Raw genomic sequence first — 25,092 nt, 5'->3', positions numbered from 1 at the left:
TAGCTTTGCCATTATACTGTGACTGTAAAACTCCGTGGAAGCCTAGGAGAACAGCACTCACCCCCGCCCCACACAATAGTCCGCATTTATGGAATGCTTCCGGATGTTGCGTGAAGGACTGGAATTCATTTAATTCCCCCTCATCCTTATGAAATAGGTATTATTATCATTCTCATTTTATAGAGGAGGCAATGAGGCTCAGAGAGTTGAGTGACTTGCTGGATTCTCCCCTACACCCGCTGACTTTAAAGCCCCAGAAAGGAATGGGGAGGGGTGGGGGTGTTCGATGGTCCAATGGTCCAGGCAGGCTGTAGCTCTCACTAAGCAAGGGCGGGAAGAGGCAGCTGTTGGAGCCTCAGCTTATGTGAGACGGAGTCTGCGGGCAGTGATTCGGGGTGGTGCAGTAGCCCAGTGATGTATCCAAAAGCCCAGCTCTGTCCACTTTCCCATCCATGTCTCAGTGCTCGGCTGCCTTTCAGCCTTATGGTCCAGGAGGCTGTTACATCTCCAGGCAGTGTACCATCATGTTTAACTGTGTCCCAGGAAAGGAAGAAAGGAAAACTGTTCACATATTTCTCTTTTTCTCAAGGGAGAAAGTCTTTTCCAAAAGAGTTTTTTCCCAGCTGACTTTCCCGTGGGACCCACTGGTCAAGAACGAGATGTTGCTCGCATCATTCATATACTTAATATTTTTCCACTCTTCACCTCTCGGTCTCTGATACAGGTGTGTTCAAATGTTCAGTATAACTAGGATTTATCAGTATCTTCTTGCCCAGTTCTGTAAGTCATTGATTTAGTTGTATTAATATTATTTGTTCACCCATTTTTGAGTTTTGGATTGGAGCTCATTTTGTTGGGAGAGTGTTTTGTTTGTTGGTGCCGTTGTTTTCTTTGGCACTTTATTGTATTCTTTCCTCCCTGTCTAACAATTTGGGCAGTTCCTTGGTCCCTAGTCAAGAACCAGGTCTTGACTTGGGTCTCCTGCTGTCTGGTTAAATTACCCTAAGCCAGGAGCAGCATGGTTCAGATTCTGAGGGTGAAGCTAGGTCACCTGTTTCCAGAGAACATTTCTAGTCCCCAAATCCTAGTAGAAGCTGAAATTCTAATCATTGCCACCTGCCTGTTTCTGGTCTTAGAGCATAATAGGTCTATGTCTTTGGGCGTGGCCCTTTATAGACCTTTTCTTTTTGGTCTTCTCTGCCATCCTCCCCCTCTCTTTTTTCTGCTTTTTAACCTCTAGATGTCTTTTTGGCTTTCGCTTTCCATATTTTATCAATCTGTGCTCTGTTTTTGAGAAAGAACAAATGTGTCCAAGCATTAACTTATGGCATCATGTCTGCTCGTGTTCCATATGTTACTTTTTACAATCATGGGTGCGGGAAGCATCATTTCAGGAAAAAAATCTGCTGGAAGTTTCCTTCTAAAAATAACTTCTGCTTTTGTCTGTTTCATTAAATCATTCTTGGAAACAGAAGTTTTCAATCATTGCCTTGTGGTTTGAATCTTTAAAAAGCTGGTTATTTCAGATGTATAATATTTTCTGGCCTTTGTTCATTTGAGGGAAAGAGGAGAAAAGAAATTGAAATCTTGTAATCAAAGCTTTGACTCATCAAGCTCTTACCTCAGTGTTTAGAAACTGCTTTCCTGGTCTTCAAACTGAGCAGGCAGGTGTTAATTGATCAGTTCACTCAGTGGCTGGCAAAAATTGAAACAAGAAATACCTTTCTCTCTGGCCAAAATTCATATTTTACCTTCTTTTGCTTCCCTTAAATGTTTCAGTCAATCAATTTTAAGTGACTTTGTCGATTGTATCTTCCACTAGACTGAAGAAATAGAAAGATCTCTCCATAGCTAGCTATTGTTGATATTAGGAAATATTTAGTGCTCTGAACTGATATTCCCTGCATAATGTTATGCCATTTCATGAACCTGTCTAAACAATTCCTATCCCGTTCTAGCTCATGTATTTACTTTTATCTCTGTTTTTTTTTTTTTTTCTTTTTCTATGCTTCAACAAAGAAAGCAAGAATGCAGACATTTTCATGGCAAAGTCCTAAAGCACTGTCTCAGCCCTAGTGTTTACTTGTGTTCTCCTTTCATGAATCATCCCGATGGCTCGCAGCTACTGCGTGGTACAGAACTCCAGCAAGGACTTCATCACCCAGCTTATAACCAGGAAGCTAGTTTCTGCAGCTCACTGCCCAAACCAGGAAGCATGAGCTACACTTACTTTTTAATATGTTCCTTAACTTCTTAGTTCTTGTGTAAATACACATACAATTAAGCCATTGAACTAGAGGATCTTCCTGAATCTCACACTTGAGAGGAAGAGATAGAGGTGATGGTTATCTGATTCTGATTGTTCTGGAACAGCCTATAACTCAATCCCCTCCATCCTGAATGAGTGGCAAAAATCACTCTAGGTTTCCTTTCTATTTCACTTTCTTTCCATTTTCCCACATTTCTATAGCTTGCCTTCCCCCTCTAAGGAAATCAATGTAAATTCTTTTTGATTTTTGTTCCAAGTACTTTTTCTTGAGTGCTAAGTGGCAACTATCTAAAAAAAACTCTGATGATCATCCAAGTAATCATTTAAATATATGTGTGTGTGTGTATATATATATACACATATATATACATATAAACTCACATCATTAATCATTACTATATCATATTATATATGTTATATTAACTCATTTTAATAATTTTATATCAATATATTAACTGACATCACTAATCACTTATGTGTTAACTATATGTATATATACAACTTCTGAACTTCAGTCCCCACTGCCCATATCCACCACATACTGCCCCAAATGTTTACTATTTCTGAGATTCCTTATTTCAGTTAATAGAATCATCATGTAGTAAGTAATTCGAGCTAAAAACAGTACCTTCTAAGTATTTCTTACCATTTACATTCAATCGTTTGTAAGTTCTGTTGCTTTTATGTTGAAACCTCATTTCTAGCCCCTTCTTCCACCTCTTCTACCACTGCCTTTACTCTGTCTTTACTAATCTTTTAGCTCCACATTTTCCTCGACTCATTTCTTCACTTGCAAATGGGGCAGTCTTCCGTCCTTTCCATCAATTCTTAATACTCTTTTTAGTTCTCTTTCTAAAACATGCATCTGCCTCTCCCATGATTCAGAATATTTGGTAACTGTCTATTGCCTACACCATAAGGTTCAAATTGTCCAACATACAAAGTTCATCACCTTTGCTCCCAACTTAACTTTTGACTGTCCTTTCTGGTCCTCAGCCTCACCCTTTCCCTTTCTTCCTCCTCTGTCACCTCCCCATGGTCAGCTTATGCATGCATTTGCCTCTGTATCTTTGTACATGTTGTTCTTGTGGAAGACAAAATGCACCAAACACTTAGGGAGATAATTTCATCTAGGCTATCACAATAAGAACATTCGTTTCTGAGGAACATCTCAAAAAAAAGGAAGGAAGGATGAAGACAGGCCTTATTTTGGAATATGCTAGGGCAGGTGGTCCTTTGAGGTTAGCCAATTCTGGAACAAAATGGTAGGAGGGATTTCTTTATTATTACTGCTCTTGGGGGAAGCAGGACTCAAAGTTCAACATTGTCAACTCTGTACTATTTTATGCAAACCCCACCTCTCCTGTCTATTCTTGATCTTTCTCTCCTTAAGTCAGTGCACTTGAAGGGCTTCCTTGCCCACTGGGTTCCAGTTGAGTTTGAAAAATAGGAGGGATCAGCAGAAGGGTTTTTTTTGTTTGTTTTGGTTTGTTTTGTTTTGGTTTTTGGTTTTAAATTTATTTATTTACTTATTTTAGACAGAGAGAGAGAGAGTATGAGCAGAAGGGGCAGAGGGAGAGAGAGAGAGAGAGACTCTCAAGCAGACTTCACGCTGAGCATAGAGCCTGACACAGGGCTTGATACAATGATCTCAAGATCACAACCTGAGCAGAAACCTAGAGTCAGATGCTTAACCTGCTGCACCACCTGGGCACCCCCAGCAGAAGATTTAAGGGCTAGAGGAGAGAGAAATTAGGGATAGTTATTCCTCTTGATCTTTCTCTGCCAGTTGTTAGAGGTGGCCAGATTCTTCCAAAACCCCTCCATAGTTCTAGTGCCTCAAGGACACCAAAGGCATTATTCCCTCCCTCCTGCCATCCTTCCTTCTTTCTCTCCCTTGTTCTCTGTGACCTTTAGACATGCTCCTTTAGACTGCAACCTTTCCAGGGTTGCTAGTTCCTGGGACCTTACCATTTCTTACTGGTTTCTTTTTTAACACTGCCCACACTTCTGTAACTGTCCCTTTATTGAATTAGGTTCAGTTAAACCCTTTTTAGGGTTCTTTCTGCTTTCAGCCCAAACTGACCTATTTGGTACCTCAACCCAGAAAACTTTCCCCACTACTCAGCCTAGAGCATGCCTGCCCACCCTGGAAGACACAGTTCACACAAAGACTTCTTCAACACCCTCTTCTGTGTGCTTGGAATGTTGAATGTATATTGTGGTGAAATTATACTTTTGTGAACTGTTCCCCCCACTCCTGCACTATTTTGTGAGTCCCTCAAAGACAGGACCTGATTTATGCCCCTTTGGTATTTCCAGAGCCCACAACGGTGCCTGTACACTAAGTATTTGATAAATGTTGATTGAGTGAGTAGATGGTTAGAGTAAACTACTCATCAACATAAATGAGAAATTTATCAAGAAGAATGGCAGTGATGATCACTACCCTATAGAATTGTTCTCTTCTACCCTATAGAATTGTCCTCTTGTGGAAAAATATGGATTAAGAAAACTAATGAAAAAATGGTGATTACTAGATTATTCCTATTTTCTTTTTTGTGGCAGGAATGTCTATTTGAGCACAGTTTTTGTTTCTTAAGTTGTTTTTGAATTTCAAAAGACAGAGAGAAACCAAACCAACCAGTGCTTGATAAATATCCAAATCAAAGACTTCTGTCCATGGAGCTTTTCCAAAGAACAGGCAGAGATGCTGGGGGATATTTTGTTTACTTCACTATGGCATGTGTAATGCCTTCCCCAGGGTGCAATACTCAGGGCTGATCAACAGCCAGGGGAGCTCAGAACCACTTGTTCAGTTTCATTGACCTATAAATCACTTCTGATATTTCTCTTATAAGATTCTTTTTTTACTTAGTGTATGTGAATGTGGCTATTTATTTATTTAATCTAGGCTCACATAGTACATCTATTATCAAATCAGACTTGGATTTAGAGAATAAATTTTAAAAAATTAATGAGACTGAGGACTATACAATTGGTCCAAGTCAAGAATAAAGCATAAATTTTATTCTCTTCTTTTATGCTCTTGTCTGTTTTTTATTGTTCATAATCTCCACAGTGACACTATATATCCCATTAAATTGCTCTGAAATATTTTAGCGGTTTTTGCTGTTTCATTTTTAAACCCAGGTGTCTGACTATAAATAATTTTCTACTTGAATGCATTATAATTTTAATAAATATTTTAAAAATATATAAATTAGGGCATGGCTGCCTAGGGTTTTGCATTTCAAATGAAGATACTTTTTGAGAGTGAAAAGAGGGACTCTTAATTATTGTTTCGGGACAACGGGCTTAATTAAAGTGGGACAGTCCATGATAACTGGGACATGTGCTTCTCCTCAAGTGTATCCCCCACCACTTACTGTGGTGCCTAAAATTTCCATCATTGCAGTCTTGTTTCAGATGTGAAGATTCTATCTCCAGAAATCCCCTTTCTGAATTATAGATAAATTACATAGGAATATAATTTATGATATCTATAAATTATCTGTAATTTATAGATGAATTACATTAATATATTAATCTATCATCTGTCATTAAACTTAGCAAAAAATAACCAGTTGACTTGGTCCAGAGATGGCTTTAGACCAGAGGTCATCAAACTCTTCTATGAAGGGCCAGCTAGTAAATACTTTAGGCTTTGTGGCCCATATGGTCTCTGTTGGAGCTACCCAGTTCCACTGTTAGAGCAAAAAGCAGCCACAGGTAATATTTAATTAATGAGCAGGTTCTGTTAAAAGGAGACTATATTTATAAAAGTAGGTGGTGGAGTAGCTTTGGCCCATAGACTCTTTTGCATACCCCTGCTCTAGAAGAATGAGAGGCAAGCAGATCAGTCTGCAGCTCCAGAAATGTATTACTTCTCTGCTGTTCGTCAACATGGACCAAGTCCCATGGCTATGTTCCTTTAAAGGCCCAATATTCTGATGATTTGGCAGGTTCATTGGCCATGAGTCTAATCTCATATTGTCCTACATTCAGAAAATCTGTAAGAGGATTCCACCAGCAGCCCTGGGCTCCTGACTAGATGTCTAGACTATGATTTCTGTGATAAATCCATTCTAAAATGGTCTTGAAGCCCTTCATGGTCAGATCACCTGGGACCAGACTAACTTTATTGATCTTATCTGGCTTACAGTCATCAGTGGGTTTGTCCTCACTGTTGCCATGCTATGCTTATATTTGACCACTCTCTAGATGGGACTCAAGCCTGCTTCTCTTTTATTCTTACATTGTTTGCTATCATCTGGAGGCCCTTAAATGTATTTCTCTTACCCACCACTCCTGATTCCTTTCCCATGCCTCTGAAAAATCCTCTTTCATGCAACTTAATGTTCAACTGTAATTAGTCTTACATAAGCGAATTTATGTTACTTCATGTGTAAAAGTATTTTTATACATTTTTCAAGTATGTAGGTACTTTGTCTCCTCTTGGTTTATACTTTTACCCAATTAATTCTCAAAAGCATTTAGGGTACCCTTCAGCAAAAATAGAAAAATTCATAGTGAGCAAATACTTTCTGAGCGCTTATTAGTTGCCAGACATATGACAAAATGAAAGGCAAATTTTCAGATAAAATGGGAGAAAGAAAAAGTAGATGTTATAAGCAAAAGCAAATTAAATCAATAATCTCAGAACCAAATTATGCTGCAAAAAGAGAAAACTTTGAAACTAAAACTTTGCTCTGAGCTTCCTAACAGCTAAGATAAAAGAAAAAATTTAATATATTTTATAATTCTGTTTGTTTAGTAAAAGGAATCACATCAGCTGATCAAGAAAATCATCCTGACCTTTAAGTTTAAAGTTTTTTCCCCTTTAAAATATTATTTAGGGGTGCCTGTGTGGCTCAGATGGTTAAGTGTTGGTCTTCAGCTCAGATCATGATCTCTAGGTCCTGGGATTGAGCCCAGGAGGGAGTCTGCTTCTCCCTCTCCCTCTGTTTCTCCCCCTGCTTGTGCTCTCTCTCTCTCCATCTCTGTCTCTGTATCTTTCTCAAATGAATAAATAAAATCTTTAAAAAGTATATTATTTAAAGGTTAGAGACCTTATTTACTATTTTTAATATCTTTCTTTGCTATCCAATATACATTAATATTGCCTTAGATAATCAATATTAGCCAAAGATCAGTCAACATTATTCTCATTTTTCTTCTAAGGACACAAGAACCTATGAATTATCACATAAGGTACAAAGAAAGGGAATATAACCTATAATACCACCCTCACTTCTGATACCAATTCTAAGTTCAAGGGTTCCCCAGACCACCCTCAGTCTCAAAAGTTTGCTTAGAAGGGCTCACAGGACTCACTGAAAGCTGTTATACTCATGGTTATGGTTTTTTATGGGAAAAGATACAGATTAAAATCAGCCAAAGGAGAAATGCATGGGCAAAATCCAGGAGGGTCCAAATGTGGAGCTTCCACTTGTCCTCTCTCCATGGAGTCATGGATAGCATTAACTTCTCCCAGCAATGGTATGTGACAATGTACATGATGAAGTATTGCCAGCCAGGAAAGGTCATCCAAGACTTGGCATCCAGAGGTCTTTATTGAGGCTTAATTACCAAAATTTAGTTGGCCACTTACAATAGCTGACCTCAGTCTCCATTCCTTCCAGAGGTCAAGTGATACCACATGACCCAATGTTGCACCTGTGCAGGCACAACCCCCTGTAACCACATTGTTGTGTGGCTCAAATTACATTGTTCTATCTGGCTGGCCCAAGGTGCCCAGGTAAACAAAGTCACTTTTATCAAGGCCTTTGGATAAGCCCTAGACATTCCAGGGGCTTAAACTTTACCTCCTAGGAGCCAAGGGCAAAGGCCAGACATTTCTTTACATAAAGTTAATTCTTTATTACACACAAGGTCAACACTATGGTTCATGAAACCAGTGTCTGACCAGGACACCATGGACTGGTTTATTGGGGGACACAACTGATACTCTCCATGATATAGAGTGCTAAAGTCGAAGGATAAACCTTGACTTTCCCTTTACTCATTAAACATAAATTTAGAAAATAAAACCAATAAAATAAAATAAAATATTTGACACTGTTTTTCTTTATGGCATATGGTTTATATTAAAATAAAAAGTACTACAATTTTTTTAAAAAGTGTTTTTTTTCCTTTTGGTAGTTTTAAAGGGTCCTGCTTTGCATACCAGGGGTTCAAACACTGACATTTCATCAAGATGTTATTTGTGTATCTTATCCATCCTCTTTATCATTCTAGATCTATTAATAGCTATAAAATTCCAGGATTTTCTATTCCTTTTCTTATCAGCATTATCCTTTAGCATGTTTTTAAAAATTTTTTTAAACATTTTTTTTTGAATCTTTATTCTCTTTGAATCTCTGGACATTTCTTAGGTTTTCCTAAGATGTGGAAAGCAGAAGTTCACTTATTATTTCAGAAAGCATTAGTCTTGAGAAGCCAGGGCAAATTAAGCTCCCTACCATATAGTAAACTTCATGCATACAGAGGTTTTTGCCCATTTACTCTCCCACATGTAGCCCCAGAGCCCTGTGCTCCTTGATTCATACAGACACTCAGTATCTATCTGTTGTGTTGAAGAAGAGTTTTCAATAAAAACCCCTGCATAAATCTAAAGCAAGCAGGTACCAAATCTTTATTTAACTCATTAAAGAGAGAAACCAAGTGAGGTGGTAAAGTCAGTTTTAAAATGGGTACTAAGGAGGCGCCTGGGTGGCTCAGTAGGTTGAAGCCCCTGCCTTTGGCTCAGGTCATGGTCTCAGGGTCCTGGGATCGAGCCCCACATCAGGCTCCCTGCTCAGCAGGAAGCCTGCTTCTCCCTCTCCCTCTGCCTGATGCTCTGCCTGCTTGTGATCTCTCTCTTTCAAATAAATAAATAAAATCTTTAAAAATAAAATAAATCAAATAAAATAGGTACTGAAAGAATGCTAGGGTAAGATTGGTAGGTTAGATTTCTAAAATGATTACTATCATCCAGGATCATAAAATTGTAACTGTGGGCTTATCTTTACTACTGCACAGAAATCATTTGTATTTCTACTTGGATAAAAATTTGTTTGCATTTCTGCTTGGATAAAATTCATTTGTATATTGTCAAACTGTTCTTTGTGGCCTCAATGACTCACTGAGTGCCTGCACTCACCCTGCTTGTTTTGAACTTTTATGCAGTTATTGCCCATTTCTGGGTACCCATCCCCAACATGTGTTTAAGCAGTAAGCCTCATAGTGATTTTCCCGTTTTGTCCCTTCCCTCCTCTCCATGTTGACCCAGTTACATTCAGATCACCCAAAGAGCAGGGTTCCCAAGTGCCACAAGCTACCTTATCCCTGGCCTCAATGAAGGAACTTACCATAGTTCTTGCTCTACTCTTTCCCTGCATGCAGTGACCAAACTTTGGGCTTTGGGTGACTTTATATGATCCTCTGAACATACTGTGCTCCCCTCTCTGTGATCTGTGATGCATTCTTTAATTTCACACGCCTTTCCAAGTATCATTTCTGGAGCTTTGTCAGAGTGATCCCTAATGATCCCACAAGGGGGGCTTGGCTTACTTTCTCATTTACAACCCAATTTGTATCAGTTTTCAGGAATTATTATCTATCAGTTTTCAGGAATTATTATCTATCCTTTTAGATTTGTAAACTATTCTAATCAATAGTAAGAAGGAAGCCTAACGAAGTACTCCTCAGTAATGTTGGGAAGTTTAATCTCATCTCTCAGGTCAGGGAAGTTAGAGGTATCTCCTTTTTGAGGGGTGCCTGGGTGGCTAGTTGGTTAAGCATCTGACTATTGATTTGGGCTCAGGCTGTGACCTCAGGGTCGTGAGGTCTAGCCCTACATCCAGCTCTGTGCTTAAGATTCTCTCTCTCCCTCTTCCTCTGCCCTCCCCTACTTGCGTCGTTTCTCTCTCTCTCTCTTAAAAAAAAAAAATGTGGGTCCTCCAGGTGGCTCAGTCGGTTGGTTGAGCGTCTGCCTTTGGCTTGGGTTGTGATCCCAGGGTCCTGAGATCTGACCCCCTGCTCAGTGGGGAGTCTGATTCTCCCTCTACCTTCCCTCCTGCTCATGATCTTCCTCTCTCTCTCTCTCAAATAAATAAAATCTAAAAAAAAAAAAAAAAAGTATCTCCTTTTTTATTTCCAAATGCAGAAACAATTAATAGTTTCCTGGTAATTTGATTAGTCTTATATTAAGCCATGTATTTTACTTGAAGCTACTATTAGTCTGTGTTTATTCAAATTCAGTCATTATTGGGTACTTGAAAAATATTTATAGAATTGATAAATAAAGACCGAGTTTATCTAACTATTCTGACTTCAAAGGAGTCATGTCTAAATAATTTGGTGTCACAGTTTTGCTCATGTTTATAAAAGCAGTGAGTAGTGGGGAAACTGGGGGCTGTAGAATCAGACTGACATGGTTCAAATCCCAATCCTGCAGTGTATTGGTTGTACGGTTTCCAGGAAACCACTTAACCTCTCTGAGCCTTAATTTCCTTTCAATAAAATGAGTATAATATTATCTCCCTTGCCAGGATGTTGGAAGCATTGATATCTACATAAAAGATTGGTCATAATGTATGTAAAATGCCTCACACACATTTGCAGCAAAAAGGGAGAATATAGTTGTCTTAGTCAGTGCAGGCTGCTATAAGAAATTATTATAGAATGGACGGCTTAAAGAACAAACACAATATTTCTCACAGTGCTGGAAACTGGGAAGTTCAAGATCAGGGTACTGGCAGATCTGGTGTCTAGTGAAGGCATTTTCCTGGTTTGTAGATACCCATCTTCTTGTTGTATCCTCACATAGCAGAGAAAGGGAGAAACAGACTCTCTCTGCCTCTTCTTGTAAAAGTACTAATCCCTTATGAGGCTTCACCCTCATGATCTAATCACCTCCCAAAGATTCCATCTCCAAATACTATCACATTGAAGATTAGGGTTTCAACATATGAATTTTGGAGGACACAAACATGTAGTCCATAGCAACAGCATAAACATGGTGAAATAGGGAAAAAAAATTTCTGTCATCTAACAAAATAGTGGAAAGAAATCACAAATCATGAGTGATCAAAGCAGAGATAAAGGACTAACTCCCTCCTTTTAAGATCCGTGACAATTTTCTATAATGCAAACATAAATGAAATACTACTACTTTGTACCTTATTTTTGTTTTAAGTTTAAAAATTATTTGGGATATAGTTTGAGGGATTTATTATTTGGTGATAGCAGATAGTTTCGTTGTGGCTTCCTAGCCTTGTGAGACCCAAGAATATTACAAATGGATAAAGATTTCTAAGTGATTGGTTTCTGTTGAAGTCCTCGATTAAGATAGGTGTTCTGGTTATTTTTGCTGTGTAACAAATAAAGCCAAAATTTAGAGGCTTAAATCAATGTTATGATCACAGATCCTATGGATCAGGAATTTAGAAAAGGGAACACAAGGATGGCTTGCCTCTTCTCAGGATATCTGAGGCCACACACAGTTGGAGAAACATAGAGACCAGGGGTGACTTAAGGACTGAGAACTGGAATCATCTGAAGCTTTGTTCATCCCTATGTCTGATTCCTAGACTGGAAGGACTTAGAGCCTGGAGCTTCTGACCAGAACAAATACATGTGACATCTTCTATGTGGTGTGGCTCCTCTTCAGCAGAATGGCCTTAGGGTAGCTGGACCTCTTACATGGTATCTCAGGACTCCAGGCACAAATATTCCATCAGAAGACACAGAAGGTGCATTGCCTTTTATGATGATCCCAGAAGGCACATCACATTCATTCTATACACTCTATTGGTTAAAGTGGTCAGTCAATAACCCACTTAGATTCAAGAGAAGAGAACATAGACCCTACCACTTGGTAGGAGGGTGGCAGGGTCATATTGTAGTGAAGAGTGTAGGATAGGAGATATTGTTGTCAAATTGACCACAATGAAGAATTTTGTAGAGGCTCTGTTCATGCTGGAATATGAAATGAAATTTGTGCTCTAATTGTCAAGGGCATTTCCTTGCAATTGGTCTATTGTCACTGCTCTGTATTCAACTAGTCACACACAATTTTCTTTGTGCTGGGCTTTTCTTTTCTTTTCTCTTTTTCTTAATGTTGAATTTTCTTAGTTTGGGTTCATTACCTCACTGATAAAGCTGTTTTAATATTTAATCTATTTCCAGTTTCCAAATCGTTTTCTCAGGTGCCCATCAATTCCTCATAAGTGGTTAATTTAAAAGGCCTTTGAAGCATGACTGTATCCAGCTAAGGCAAATTTAAATGTCAACCTTGGAAGCATTCAGTGACATTCAGATGACTCCTTTCAGTATGAGGGCCTCATTTTTTTTTTTTAAATCAATTGGTATAGCTTGTCAAAAGAGGGCCAGAAATGGTACTCTTCCCACTCAAAATTTTTAGTGTTGTTGGAAGACCTGACACTTTAGAATCATGCAGACTTGCTTTAATCCCAGGTGCCCCATTTAGTCGTGTGAAATTGATCAAGTTCTTAAATATTATGGGTTAGTTTCCTCATCTATCCACTGAAGATAAAAAGCCTTGCTTTATAGAGTTGTACTAAGGAACTTAAATAGTCAAAGAAACTTCTGATGTAGAGCCTGGTTTATAGTAAGAACTCAATAGTAGCTAATAATAAAAAATACCTTTACATTTCCTGTGTCCAAAATTCTCTTTAAGTGTAATAAATCTTGATCAGGTTCTTGCACCAAATATGCTGGTTTTACAAGACAGGTGAGAGAGGAAGTCTCCACACTAGGGATGATCCTTGAAGAAGATGGCTTTCTCAGGGCACCTGGGTGGCTCAGTGGGTTAAAGCCTCTGCCTTCGGCTCAGGTCATGATCCCAGGGTCCCAGGGTCCTGGGATAGAGCCCCGCCTCGGGCTCTCTGTTCGGGAGGGAGCCTGCTTCCTCCTCTCTCTCTGCCTGCTTCTCTGCCTACTTGTGATCTCTGTCTGTCAGATAAATAAATAAAATCTTTAAAAAAAAAAAAAAGAAGATGGCTTTCTCTTCTTTACCCTTGGAGCAGGGGGCAGGGGTTGGTGGCAATAAAATATTTACCTGAGAACAATGTTAAATCAGGGAAAGTGACTTCAGGAGCCTTGGGTTCATGGAGGGCCTACTGTTCCAGGTTTTGTCTCTAACTTTTTCTCCATGTGTATTGACTGGATTGTTAAAGGGGCAATGCAAAGTTAAAAATGTTTTCAAATGAGATGTCCCTTGGCAGGACTACCACAAGGTAGTAAACACCTCACTGTAAAAATACAACACATTTAATCTTCCGCCAATGTTCATTTGTTTTGTTTCTTTATGAGGAAAGAAAAAGAGAGGAAAACCAAGAAATAGAATCCTAGCTGCAGAGAACAAACTAATGGTTACTAGTGGGGAGGTGGGTGGGGGGATGGGTGAAATGGGTGACGGGGATTAAGGAGGACACTTGTTGTGACGAGCACCAGGTGTTGTATAGATGTGTTGAATCACTATATTCTATACCTGAAACTTAATACTACACTGTATGTTAACTAACTGGGATTGAAATAAAAACTTGGAAAACATATATGCATATTTAGTAAAATGTATTAAAACTTTGGCAATGTGTGCCATGTTAGATGTAAAACCCAAAATGTAGGCTAGAATTTTCTTTTTTGTCCCTTGAGACTTCTCCACTTAAAATTGCTATTTAATCTCCAATTTTTGTAATTATCATTGTAAGCCTGAAAAATGTTTGTTGCATTATGTTAAACTGCAAGAAGGCTTTAATTGACTTGAATTTATGTCTTTCTGTGTGGCAGGTGGTGAAGTTCACCAAATCCTTTGAATTGATGTCCCCAAAGTGCAGTGCTGATGCTGAGAACAGGTAGGGCTTGTGAGTTTCAGGTTTGTCTTTTGTTCCTTGTCTTCAGTCCTTGGTGTTGGCATCATGTAATTCTTTGAGGATAGGAGTTCTTTCTTTAGATCAGCAAGTGAAGACAAATACCATCACTCATCTGTATTTCACAGCTTACATAAAAACTGCTGCCTTTCTATGTCAACTCTACCTCAATAGTAAAAATTTTCAAGAAACTACAGCTTAAAAATACATGTATCTACACCGCACAATAAAACTGCAAATGAATGAAGTCAAGTTTTAGAGATTCCCTAACTACACAGACAGCCTGATTTTCTGCTTTATTCTGTCCCTTTGCTTCTCTTCCTCCCTTTCGTTTGCTTATATTTGGTCAATAATGTACCCTTGGGAAAGAGGGAAAGTGTCCCTCCTTTTTTTTTCTTTTTTTTTTTTTTTTGGTCCCATTGACATCTTTGAGGTAAAGGTGAGGGTTGGGGACAATCAGTGCATTTGTACTGCCCTGAATACCAGTTGAGATGCTACCAAAGTGGATTCTGTTTACTTTGGTCCCTTCTAGAGGAAGGGCTAAGAAATAGTGAGACTGACTAAAATGCAGAAATATGGAGAAAGACATGTAAAGTGTTTCTGCTGGCGTGATGATGATAATGATGTGAATACTGATACCAAGGCCAGCACGATAAGCAGTTTCCAATCACTGAGTGCCAAATGTGCCAGGTTCTGTCTAAAGGCTTTATAGGCCTTTAATCCCCCAAATAATCCTATGAAGTCAGCATCATTACTCCGGCATGACAGAGGAGAAAACCAAGGTTCAGCGAGTTTAAGTGACTTGTTAAAGGTCCTGCAGGCAGTAAGTGTTAGCCACATCCAAGGACAAGGTTACCAAATAAAACTCTTCCAGCCTCTGAACTTTGATCCTATTCCCACATATAATTTACAACCTGGTAGTTAATCTTATACAGTGAATGTCTGTTGGGTTAATGTTTCCCAAATCTGGCTGATCAATCAGAATCAAGCTTGCAGAACTTGATGAAGACAATTCCCAGAACCCTCACTGAGAGATTTTGATTCCATATGTCGAAATTGAAGTCCTAAAGATTTATATATTCATTAACTTATAAGGTATTATTAGCCCCAGGGGTACAGGTCTGTGAATCACCAGGTTTACACACTTTACAGCACTCACCATAGCACATACCCTCCCCAATGTCCATAACCCAACCACCCTCTCCCTACTCAACCACCCCCCACTCGCCACAACCCTCAGTTTGTTTTATGAGATTAAGACTCTCTTATGGTTTGTCTCCCTCCCAGTCCTATCTTGTTTCATTTTTTCCTTCTACCCCCCCAAACCCCCCATTAGATCTATATATTCAAAAGGCTCCCTGGGCACTACCTGATTCAAGATGTAATATTCAAGGGTAATTTGATTTTATATATCCATCATTGCCTTAAGTCCAGGAAATAGAAATCAGTACATTAAAATCGACACATCATTTAGTTACTTTAATTTTTATCCAGTGCATGAAATTTAAAAGAGGCTTTTGCTACAAACCATATAATTCCATTTATAAGGCACTTTTGAAAAGGTGAAATTATAGATACAGAAAGCAGATTAGTAGTTTGTAGGAGCTGGAGATGGAGAGAGGGGTTTACTACAAAGGGGCACAGGGGAATTTTGGGGTGTGATGGAATTGTTCTCTATCTTGCTGTGACTGTGGTTGTATGGCTGCATTTATCAAAATTTGCAGAACTGTACACTAAAAAGGGTAAATTTTACTGTCTGTGAGTTATACCTTAAGATGGGGGAAAAGAGGGGGCGCCTGGGTGGCTCAGTGGGTTAAGCCGCTGCCTTCGGCTCAGGTCATGATCTCAGGGTCCTGGGATCGAGTCCCGCGTCGGGCTCTCTGCTCAGCGGGGAGCCTGCTTCCCTCTCTCTCTCTGCCTGCCTCTCTGTCTACTCGTGATCTCTCTCTGTAAAAAAAATAAAAAAAAAAAAAATTTAAAAAAAAAAAAAAAAAAAAAAAAGATGGGGGAAAAGAGTCCTTTCATAAGAGGTTTCTGTTTTCCTGCAAATATATTTATGTCCTCATCTGTATTTAATGTCAGCCAATCTATACCTTAAGAAAATATTTAGACATAGAGAGTTATTAGTGGTGTGTGGAGCAGTTTTCCTAAAGTCTTCATGTACAATAACATGAAATACCTTAGAAGAAAAATGGCTATTCCTACTTACTCCTTGAGCCAGTCATGGCCTCATGTAAGCTTTCCATCATACATGAGGGGGGAAAGGTTTATGGAGTTATTAAAACACAACCTTTGAAATACTAGTACTTCAATATTGTTCTTTTTTATGCTACTGAATGTGTCCTCTTGGTCACTGCAAAGTTAAATATTTCTGATCTTTCAATTATTTTTAATGATGAAAGAACATCCATGTCAAAACAGAATGACCCAAAGCTCAGAGTGTCCTTGGCAAACTTTCTGATAATAAAGTAAGAAAGAAGGAAAGAAAAAAAGGTCAGATTTTCTTTAAAGAGACATTTGAAAAGTGCCTTTGAACTTTGACATTATGAAGGAGTACACTCCATCATTCTATTTGTGGCCTTTAAATTAATTTAGAATGTTCATTTATCTCAGAAGACCTTTCCTGCATTGTCTAGTAATTTCCTTCTTGTAGACATGGGGATCTTTTGGTCATTTATTGGATGTTAAAGAAATAAAGACAAGTGACTCCAGCATTTACCTCAGCGGAGGCTGTGGAAGAGTCATTGAAACAGGCTATGAGTCTACAAATCACAGCCTGCTCTCAACACATTGTAAATCTTTTCTTTAACCTTTCATCACTTAACATCTTCACTGTAGATAATGTCCATTAGACACCTTAGTCCTCTGGACATCATTCAGAGTTATAATAATATAGCTTCTGAAGATAATGTCTATGGTTTCATGCAACAATGTTTCAGGGTACAGTTTTAATTCTGATGAATTCTGGCTTAAAGCTTGCTGATTTTTATAGACAGTCCTTGAAGACTTTTTTTTTTTAAACAAACAGGTGCGCCTGGGTGGCTCAGTGGGTTAAAGCCCCTGCCTTTGGCTCAGGTCATGATCTCAGGGTCCTGGGATTGAGCCCCGCATCGGGCTCCCTGCTAGGCAGGGAGCCTGCTTCCTCCTCTCTCTCTGCCTGCCTCTCTGCCTACTTGTGATCTCTGTCTGTCAAATAAAATCTTTAAAACAAAACAAAACAAAAACAACGGTTTTGTTGCTAACTCATCATTTTTGCATATTGCCCTGTGGGGCTAACTCCTTTGTCATGGCTGCACTTATCTTGGTCTTACGTAATTAATACCAAGCAGTTTTAGAGTTAGAAATGATCTGATATATTTCTGTCCATGAAGGATGTAGCTTCTCTGGGGCATCCTTGACAACTCTTCCCGTGATAAAATTCTAACTGTGCCAGCAAGGGCTTTTTCTACTGATGGGGTTCTCTAATTGTTAGAAGAGCATTTTACGTTCCTATAACTTCCACCTATTTGTCCTGAATCTGTCCATTAGACATAGTTGTTCTTTCATTAATTTTATTCCTTCATTCAATTGTCATATGTAGAATATCTAGCTGGGAACTAGATAGGTAATGGGGCTACAGAGGTTTTTTTTAAAAACCAGCAGTCTCTGCCTTCAAGGATCTCAAGGCCAATGAAGAGTTGGTTAAGAATATAATATAACCATAACTAGATTTCACCAGGCCTCCAGACCATGGCTATAAGTAGAGTCACATTAACAGTGATAATTTATACTTAGCTGCTGGTCATTTCTGCCTTGTAGTGGAAGCCCCTTGCAAAAGCCACTCTTAACACTAGTTCTGGGGGTCCCTAAGATTTAAACAAACAGAAACAAAATAATTTTATTACTGACTCATCATTTTTCCAAGTGTCCACTCCTAAATCCTCTCCCTCTGGACCTGACAGAGCAGCATCTGCTGGGCATGGGCTCCCTCATCCACTCCAGAATCCACTGCACTGTCTCAGAGTTACCGGTGGCCTTTCCAAATCTGAGCAAGGCTGGGTAATGAGTGTATAAGTGGGAAGAGGGCTCACCTTCCCTACCATGTGTTATAGATTGTTGTTGGGCCCCTAAACAGTTTTGCATGTACCCCATTTTTTCCAAATCTTTCAGTGCCCAAAGCTTTTGTCTGTAGCCCTTCTTTCTCTATAACTTGGACTTAGTCCATGGGACAAGGCTTAGAAACCAGAATCCAGAGAACAACCCATTAAGTTGCTCTCTTGGTTTCCCCACCTTACTTTATTGTTGCCCACCAGGTTTAGATGCTCAAAGCCTCCCCTCACAGTCCCTTTCCCTCATTGCACATTGCCTTGTGCAAATAAATGCCTTCTCGTGTACAGATGTAGCTCAGTTGAGGCTCTTATCCTGCTATCAAGTAAATCAGTGACTGTAAAGCAAGTCAATACTTCCTCTAAAAGGTTTGTGCCAGGTGGTTTTCTGGTAGAGAGGAGGGTTACCCAACTCATGTGGATAACAATGGAAGGCCATGTTCGGGGAAAGCTTTTGGATGTGATGAAACTTCACTTAGTTCCTGTAGGATAATAGAAAGTTAGTGACACAGCTACCTTCCAGGAAGAGGAAACATTGTAAACAGAGGGACAGAGGTGAGAACGCTAAGGATGCATGTTTCAGATCTTTAATTTGGGCTGTGAGCTGTTATCAAAAGAGTTATCATAATTGATGTTGGGGACCCTTAACCCCCTGTAAGGACATCCAGCTGCCCAGAATGTCAACGGACTGGGGCAGGGGTCTTATCAGGTCCTGAAATGCTCAAGCCCTCTTAACTGGCCTAGAGACGGGCTACATGCTTACTCATAGGGGAGTAATCACAGTCAGGGACATACTGAGATTTGTGTCTTGAAAACTCGTCTGGGCAGTAGAGTGGGAGAAGAGCTGGAAGAATGGCAAGCTAAAGCCACCAAGGGTTTGAATCTACTGCCTTGCCCTGGTGGCAGTGGCTCAGTAGTGGAAGACTGCCGTGGATCTGCTGTGCTTACTTCTTCCAAGTCAGCAACTGCTATTCTTAGATGATTTTTATACTTCATGGTTTCCAGACTCTTTGCCAATCTTTTCACTCTCCCCTGGATGTGCTCTAGCTTGCCGGAATCCTTCTTAAGGTGGTATTTCCCAGAATGGGACATACTTTCCAGTTTTTTCCAGAATCAGAATGTATCAGAAAGTGGTAAATACCTCACTTTTTAAGAACATTTTACTGTTGATGCATTATTTACAGTCATCTTGTCTTCTCAATGATGACTTTTTTTTTAAATTAAGATTTTATCTGATTCATTTGATTCTCAACTTCCTCAGATCTCACTATTAGAACCTTTCCTATGAAGCCTAATTTCAGAATATTTAGTGAATCAACTCGAATAAACTTTCTTGGATCTCTTATTCAAACTTTATAAACCTCTTTTCTGTCCTCAGTGGGAACAGGTAGTTTGAATGATCATGTGTACCTTAGAAACGGAAAAAGAACTTTTATAGACATCTTTTTTTTTTTTTAATGGACACCTTAACAGAAATTTTTATTTAGTTTGAAATATATTTGGCCAAATTCTGTTGATTCATCTCCTAGGTATAGGTTTGGATGCTGCTTTGGAAAGTGTACTTCCTCAGCTGTGCTACTTAAGGTATTTTTTTAAAAGCCAAATATCTATAATTTCTAGAAGGTAACAACTGATTAAAGGGGCATTTTTCACATTTAATGGAATATAGTGGAAACATTGTTATTTAAAACCTGAGCTCTGTAACCACTTAGGCCTTCTGAGAATAGAGAGAGGTAGAGGGGATAAAATTTATTTTAGTGGGAAGTGATCCTTTTTTTTTTTTTAGCTTAATCTTTATGCTATCTTTTTCATTTGTTGTGACTAGAAGAGGAAAAGAAAAATAAAGCTAGAAATCTCAGAGCAGCTAAAGGGCAAGATGTTTGGTTTAAGGAGCCTTTTGGCATGCAGGTCAGCCTGGAGAGTGGAGAGCTAAAATATTCTGTTTGAAAAGATGAGGACAAATAGTTCAGAATAATGCCTCCCCAAAGATATCCAGCTCCTAATCAGTGAGACCTGTGAATATTAGCTGACAAGATGGACTTTGCAGATCTGCATAAGAATCTTGAGATGGGGAGAATTATCCTGGGTTATCTGAATGGTTCAGTGTAATCCTAATGATGTATTTTATGGTGACTAACATACCACAATAAAAAAAATAAAAATAAAAAAAGAAGAAACAACAACAACAAAAAAAATCCTAAGGGTCCTTATAAATGGAGGAGCTGTGACAAGAGAAGCAGAGGTCAGAGTGATGCGGTTTGAGAAAGACTTGACCTGCCCTTGCTGGCTTTGAAGATGGAGGAATGGGGCCACGAGACAAGGCATGTGGTCAAGCTGAATAGTTAGAAAGGGCAAGGAGATGGATTCTACCCTAGAGGATGGAACAAAATTGTAAGATAATAGCTTTGTGCTATTTAAAGCCACTTAAGTTTGTGGAAATGTGTTATAACAGCAATAGGAAACTAATACAGGGGTTTGAGTTTAAAAGGAGTCTAAGAAGAAGATAATTCAGGGGGGAAAAGGTGGAGTAAGAAGAGGCAAACCAGGTCTTCAAGAATCAAGGGGGCTAAGAAACATGGGTAGAGGCTTGAACTTAAGAGAAAAACATGACCAGTGAGAAATTCCCAGGGATAGGACGGGTAATGGATTTGTCTGAACTGTCTGCTGTGCTCAGTGCTAAAATATTGCCCTCACTTTGTCTTTTGTTTGCTGTCTTCAGTGGCTACTGGAGCTCTGGTGTTTCATCCAAAGGCTTTTCTGAGCAGTCATTCCTACCTTGCAAAACCTAGAAGTTATACTGTTACAGGCCACTTCTGAGAATATAAAGATAAAAACAAAAAAAAAAACAAAAACAACAACAACAAAAAAAAAAACAAGAGATCCTTGAATACTCAGAGATATGTAAGGTTAAACATTTGTTCTCTTTTCAATTATTTCAATAAAAACTCTTTCCTCGGTCCAGTGGGTTGAATAGTGTCCCCTCAAAATTTGTGTCCATCTGGAACCTTAGATGGGCCTCATTTCAGGGCACCTGGATGGCTCAATCAGTTGAGTGTCCAACTCTTGGTTTCAGCTCAGGTCATGATTTCAGGGTTGTGAGATCTGGCCACTGAGTGCAGAGCCTCTGAGATGTTCTCCCCAACATCTTCCTCCCCCACTGCTCCTGCCCCTGCTCATTCTCTCTCTTTCTCATAAATAAATAAAATATTAAAAAAAATAGGACCTTATTTGGAAAGAGGGTCTTGGTAGATGCAATTAATTAAGGGTCTTGTGGTGGAGTCATGCTGGATATGGGGTGGGCCATAAATCCAATGATTGGTGAGGACATATAGGGACATAGCGGAGAGACCATGTGAAGACAGAAACTGAGATTGGAATGATACATACAAGTCCAGGAACAGTAAGAGCCATCAGAAGCTGGAAAAGGCAAGGAAAGAATCTCCCCTAGAGCTTTAGAGGAAAGATGGCCCTGGCAATACCTTGATTTGGGTCTTCTGGCTTCCAGAATTGTGAGAGAATAAATTTCTGTTGGAAACCACCAAGTTTGTAGAAATCTGTTATGGCAGCCCGAGGAGACTATACACTCATTAAATGAGGAAGATGAAATAGATAATGTCTACCGAATGTCTTTCCCAGCAACTAAGTTCCAGGAAGCAATGAGTCTGGAAATCAACTATTGAGCATTATAGGGATTTTTTAAATCTAATTAGGAAAAGAGAATTAACTGTCATTGAAAGATTCATATGTCACATTTATGTTGTTTAAGTTAATTTCACAAATGCCCAACGCATTAGACTTTATTGTCCTCATTTTACAAATGAGGAACCTAAGACTCAGAGAGGTTAAGTAATTTGCATACATTTGCAGGTTACTAAGTGTTGAATTTTTGTTCTGAAAGAAGTGCTACCGGCAGCACTCCCAGTTTTCCTGCAGGCTTCTGCCTGGAAGAAATTCTCTTGGCCATCTAATGTTTTACTCTATTAAGGCTGAAGGTTTAATTGGGTTTAGATGCTGTTTAATATGTCGCTAATAAGATTATACTATGATCTGGCATTGAAATGAACAGTTATTGTTTCACAGAAAAACATGGAAATAAGAAATGTAGTGTAAATTTGATATTAGTGATGAAAATATATATTGTTGGGAAACAATGGTCTAAATGTTCTTGCAAAGCAAGAATGGCCATGGCCATCTAGACAAATGGCCATGGTCTAGATGTTCTTGCAAAGCAAAAACCGAGGAAGAAACTCAACAGGAGATGAAGCTAGACTATGCTTTGTTACTGAAATACATAATAAAGGATCACTTACGAATGCCAAGTCATGCAACTGAAGACAAGAGAAATTGCCAAAGCACTCACGAGAAATGAAAGAAATTTCAAAACAGTAAGAGGGTGGTGTAACCATCTCCATGCATGATCGAGACTGCTATTAAAGTGTGGATTATCAATTTGTCAAAACCTTCCAATGTGTCAGAGGCTGTTGAATTTCTAGGACAAGTGATTCAATTAAAGAAATAAGGAAACTCTGAACTTAGTCAAATAGGAAATGCTGAGAAAATCCCAGTTTCCTTTGCCATGCTTGTCAGTGCCAAAGTTACTAAAATGACCACCCTCAGGAGCATAGATTACAAAATGCAGCATTTCAACATAACACTGTGTATAATGTCAAATGGTTAAAACTTGCCACCATATGTAATTTTAAACTAATCAAACTAAATGTGGGAAACAGAATTTTGGCTCCCGGGACCCTCACCTTCAGATGTCATATCCATCAATGTGTTACATTTCATGGCCAAAGACACTTGCACACGCAATTCGTCAATTGATGTTAAAATAGGGGAATTATTCTGTATTTTCTGGGTGGCCCATTCTAATCACAAACCCTTAGAAACTTAAGAGCTTTCTTCCAATTGAGGACAAGAAATGAAGCCAGAGAGATGCAGCCAATAAGGGAAGTCAGAGATTTAAAACACAAGCAGGATTTGACACATATTCCTGCTTAAATATGGAGAGGGCCACATGTCAAGGAAACCATGACCTCAGCGCTGCAATTACAAGGAGTTGAATTCTTCCAACAACAACAAACTTGATTCTTCCCCAGAACCCCCAGCGGAGTTGCAGTTTTCTCAACACCTTGATGTTGCTCTTGTGAGATCTTGAGCAGCAAATCCAGCCAAGCCATGACAAACTTCTGATCTCCAGAATTGTGAGATAATAAAAGGGTATTGTGCCAAGCTGCTAATTTGTAGTAGTGTCTTGTGCACAAATAGGAAACTTAAGGCACTCTTAGTGCATGAGTTTGAACCCAGTCTCGTATGAGAGTGAATTTGAACTCAGTGATGTGAACACAGAAGCACAGATAAATAAATGGCGCCTGAACTGGTGAATGAGTTGTGCGTAGCCAGCCATGTAGAACAGATGACCAGGAGCCCTGCCTACCTAACCTTCAAGCTTCCTTAGGTCTTGACTCAGTTTTAGACGTGGGGCTGCACAGTTGAACATTTGCTGGTGGCATGACTGACAACAACAACCCCTTAAAATTTCTGGCAACAAACCAACTAAAGATCACTCGAGGGAAGAATATGAGACTGGTTTTGCCTAAAAACTTTCCAGTGACGCTTCCTACTAAGTTAAATAGAATGCCAGCATCAAAGCTTGCCGGAGGGGGCTGGTTATTTGGAAGAGAGTCCTAGAGATGGAAGTGGAGCCCTCTTCTAAGAAATGCTGCATCCTCAATATCCTGACAGCTAAGAGGACGTTATCTGTAATCATCGATGACTGCATTTTGAAAAGTGATTCAGAATAGTGACACTGAATTTGAGGAAATTTTAGAAATGTCTTAGTCAATTTATTTTACTTATAATTTTTCCTTTTATATATAGTCAACTTGTATAGTTTAAATTTTCCATCAAGAATGGCATATCATAAAATTTATACCAAATCTAAAAGATTTTTTAACATAAGATTAAAATAGTATAAGTGTTAAGAACAAAATGCCTCATAGCATTTTTTGTCCTTTTTTTATGGTTCAAAAGTAACAATGCATCTTATAATTGATGGTATTGTAGATTCCATCAAATAATATGACACTTCCACACATTCTTTTTCCTGTGGCTTTTATACCCCTCAGCTCATTTACACCTACCCCTGAAGGTGTGTATATCTCAACTCTGAGAAGCACCTTAGGGGACGGTTAGGGTTTCTTTCAGTTTTTAGGTTGGACAGTCCTGTGATTCTTCTCAACATTAGTTTTCTACATTTCATTTTTTAGGTCAGAATACTGAAACTTACGTTTCAATGCCTTATTGATTTTTTTCCTTTCCTTACAATTCTGTGTGGAATCTAGTTTTGCAAACAAGTTACTCCTTCCAGCTGTGGTTTGCTTACTTTCCTTACTTCTCTTTAACTCTTTCCTTTAGGCTTACAGGCCCCATGGCCTAAATCTGGCCAGTTAATAAAGGGGAACTGACTTCTATGAGACGTGACTATAATGAGACAAAACAGGAGGAGCTCCAAGATTGACTCATGAGTCTGTGAATAAGACTCGCAGAGAGGTTCTTTGTTCTTATCCAGCAGCAGTGATGTATTCAGGAATCAACTTGGAATAGACCATCGTAGCCTGGAAAGACTAAGTATGATGACTGAGGATTTTGTTTATTCACTTTATTGTGATTGTACCCTGCAATCATATTGTACATTTTATAACCCTGAGATGCACCTGGCCCAGGCGAGATGATCTCTAGCACCTTTCCAGATTACGAATATGATTCTGGGCTTACGCTTCCAGAAAGTGTGATGTAACCCACCTTCACTTGCACACTGCTACCTAACCCTGATGAG

The 25,092-nt window shown here is 39.1% G+C and overlaps 1 protein-coding gene across 1 annotated transcript in view; it reads left to right on the top strand.

Moving 5' to 3' along the window:
* The window catches only part of LOC111142610 (phosphodiesterase 11A), a 392,040-nt gene that overhangs the window by 160,140 nt on the left and 206,808 nt on the right, over nt 1-25,092 (top strand). Inside the window, exon 5 of the mRNA XM_022495917.1 lies at nt 14,087-14,151. Within this exon, the coding sequence (XP_022351625.1) occupies nt 14,087-14,151 (65 nt within the window). The remainder of the gene's footprint in view (nt 1-14,086; nt 14,152-25,092) is intronic.

The sequence above is a fragment of the Enhydra lutris genome, unplaced genomic scaffold, assembly GCF_002288905.1.
Source record: "Enhydra lutris kenyoni isolate GAN:26980312 unplaced genomic scaffold, ASM228890v2 scaffoldscaffold1, whole genome shotgun sequence".
NCBI lineage: Eukaryota > Metazoa > Chordata > Mammalia > Carnivora > Mustelidae > Enhydra > Enhydra lutris.
The sequence above is the reverse complement of the archived record's forward strand: the minus strand, read 5'-3'. Positions and strand labels throughout refer to the sequence as shown.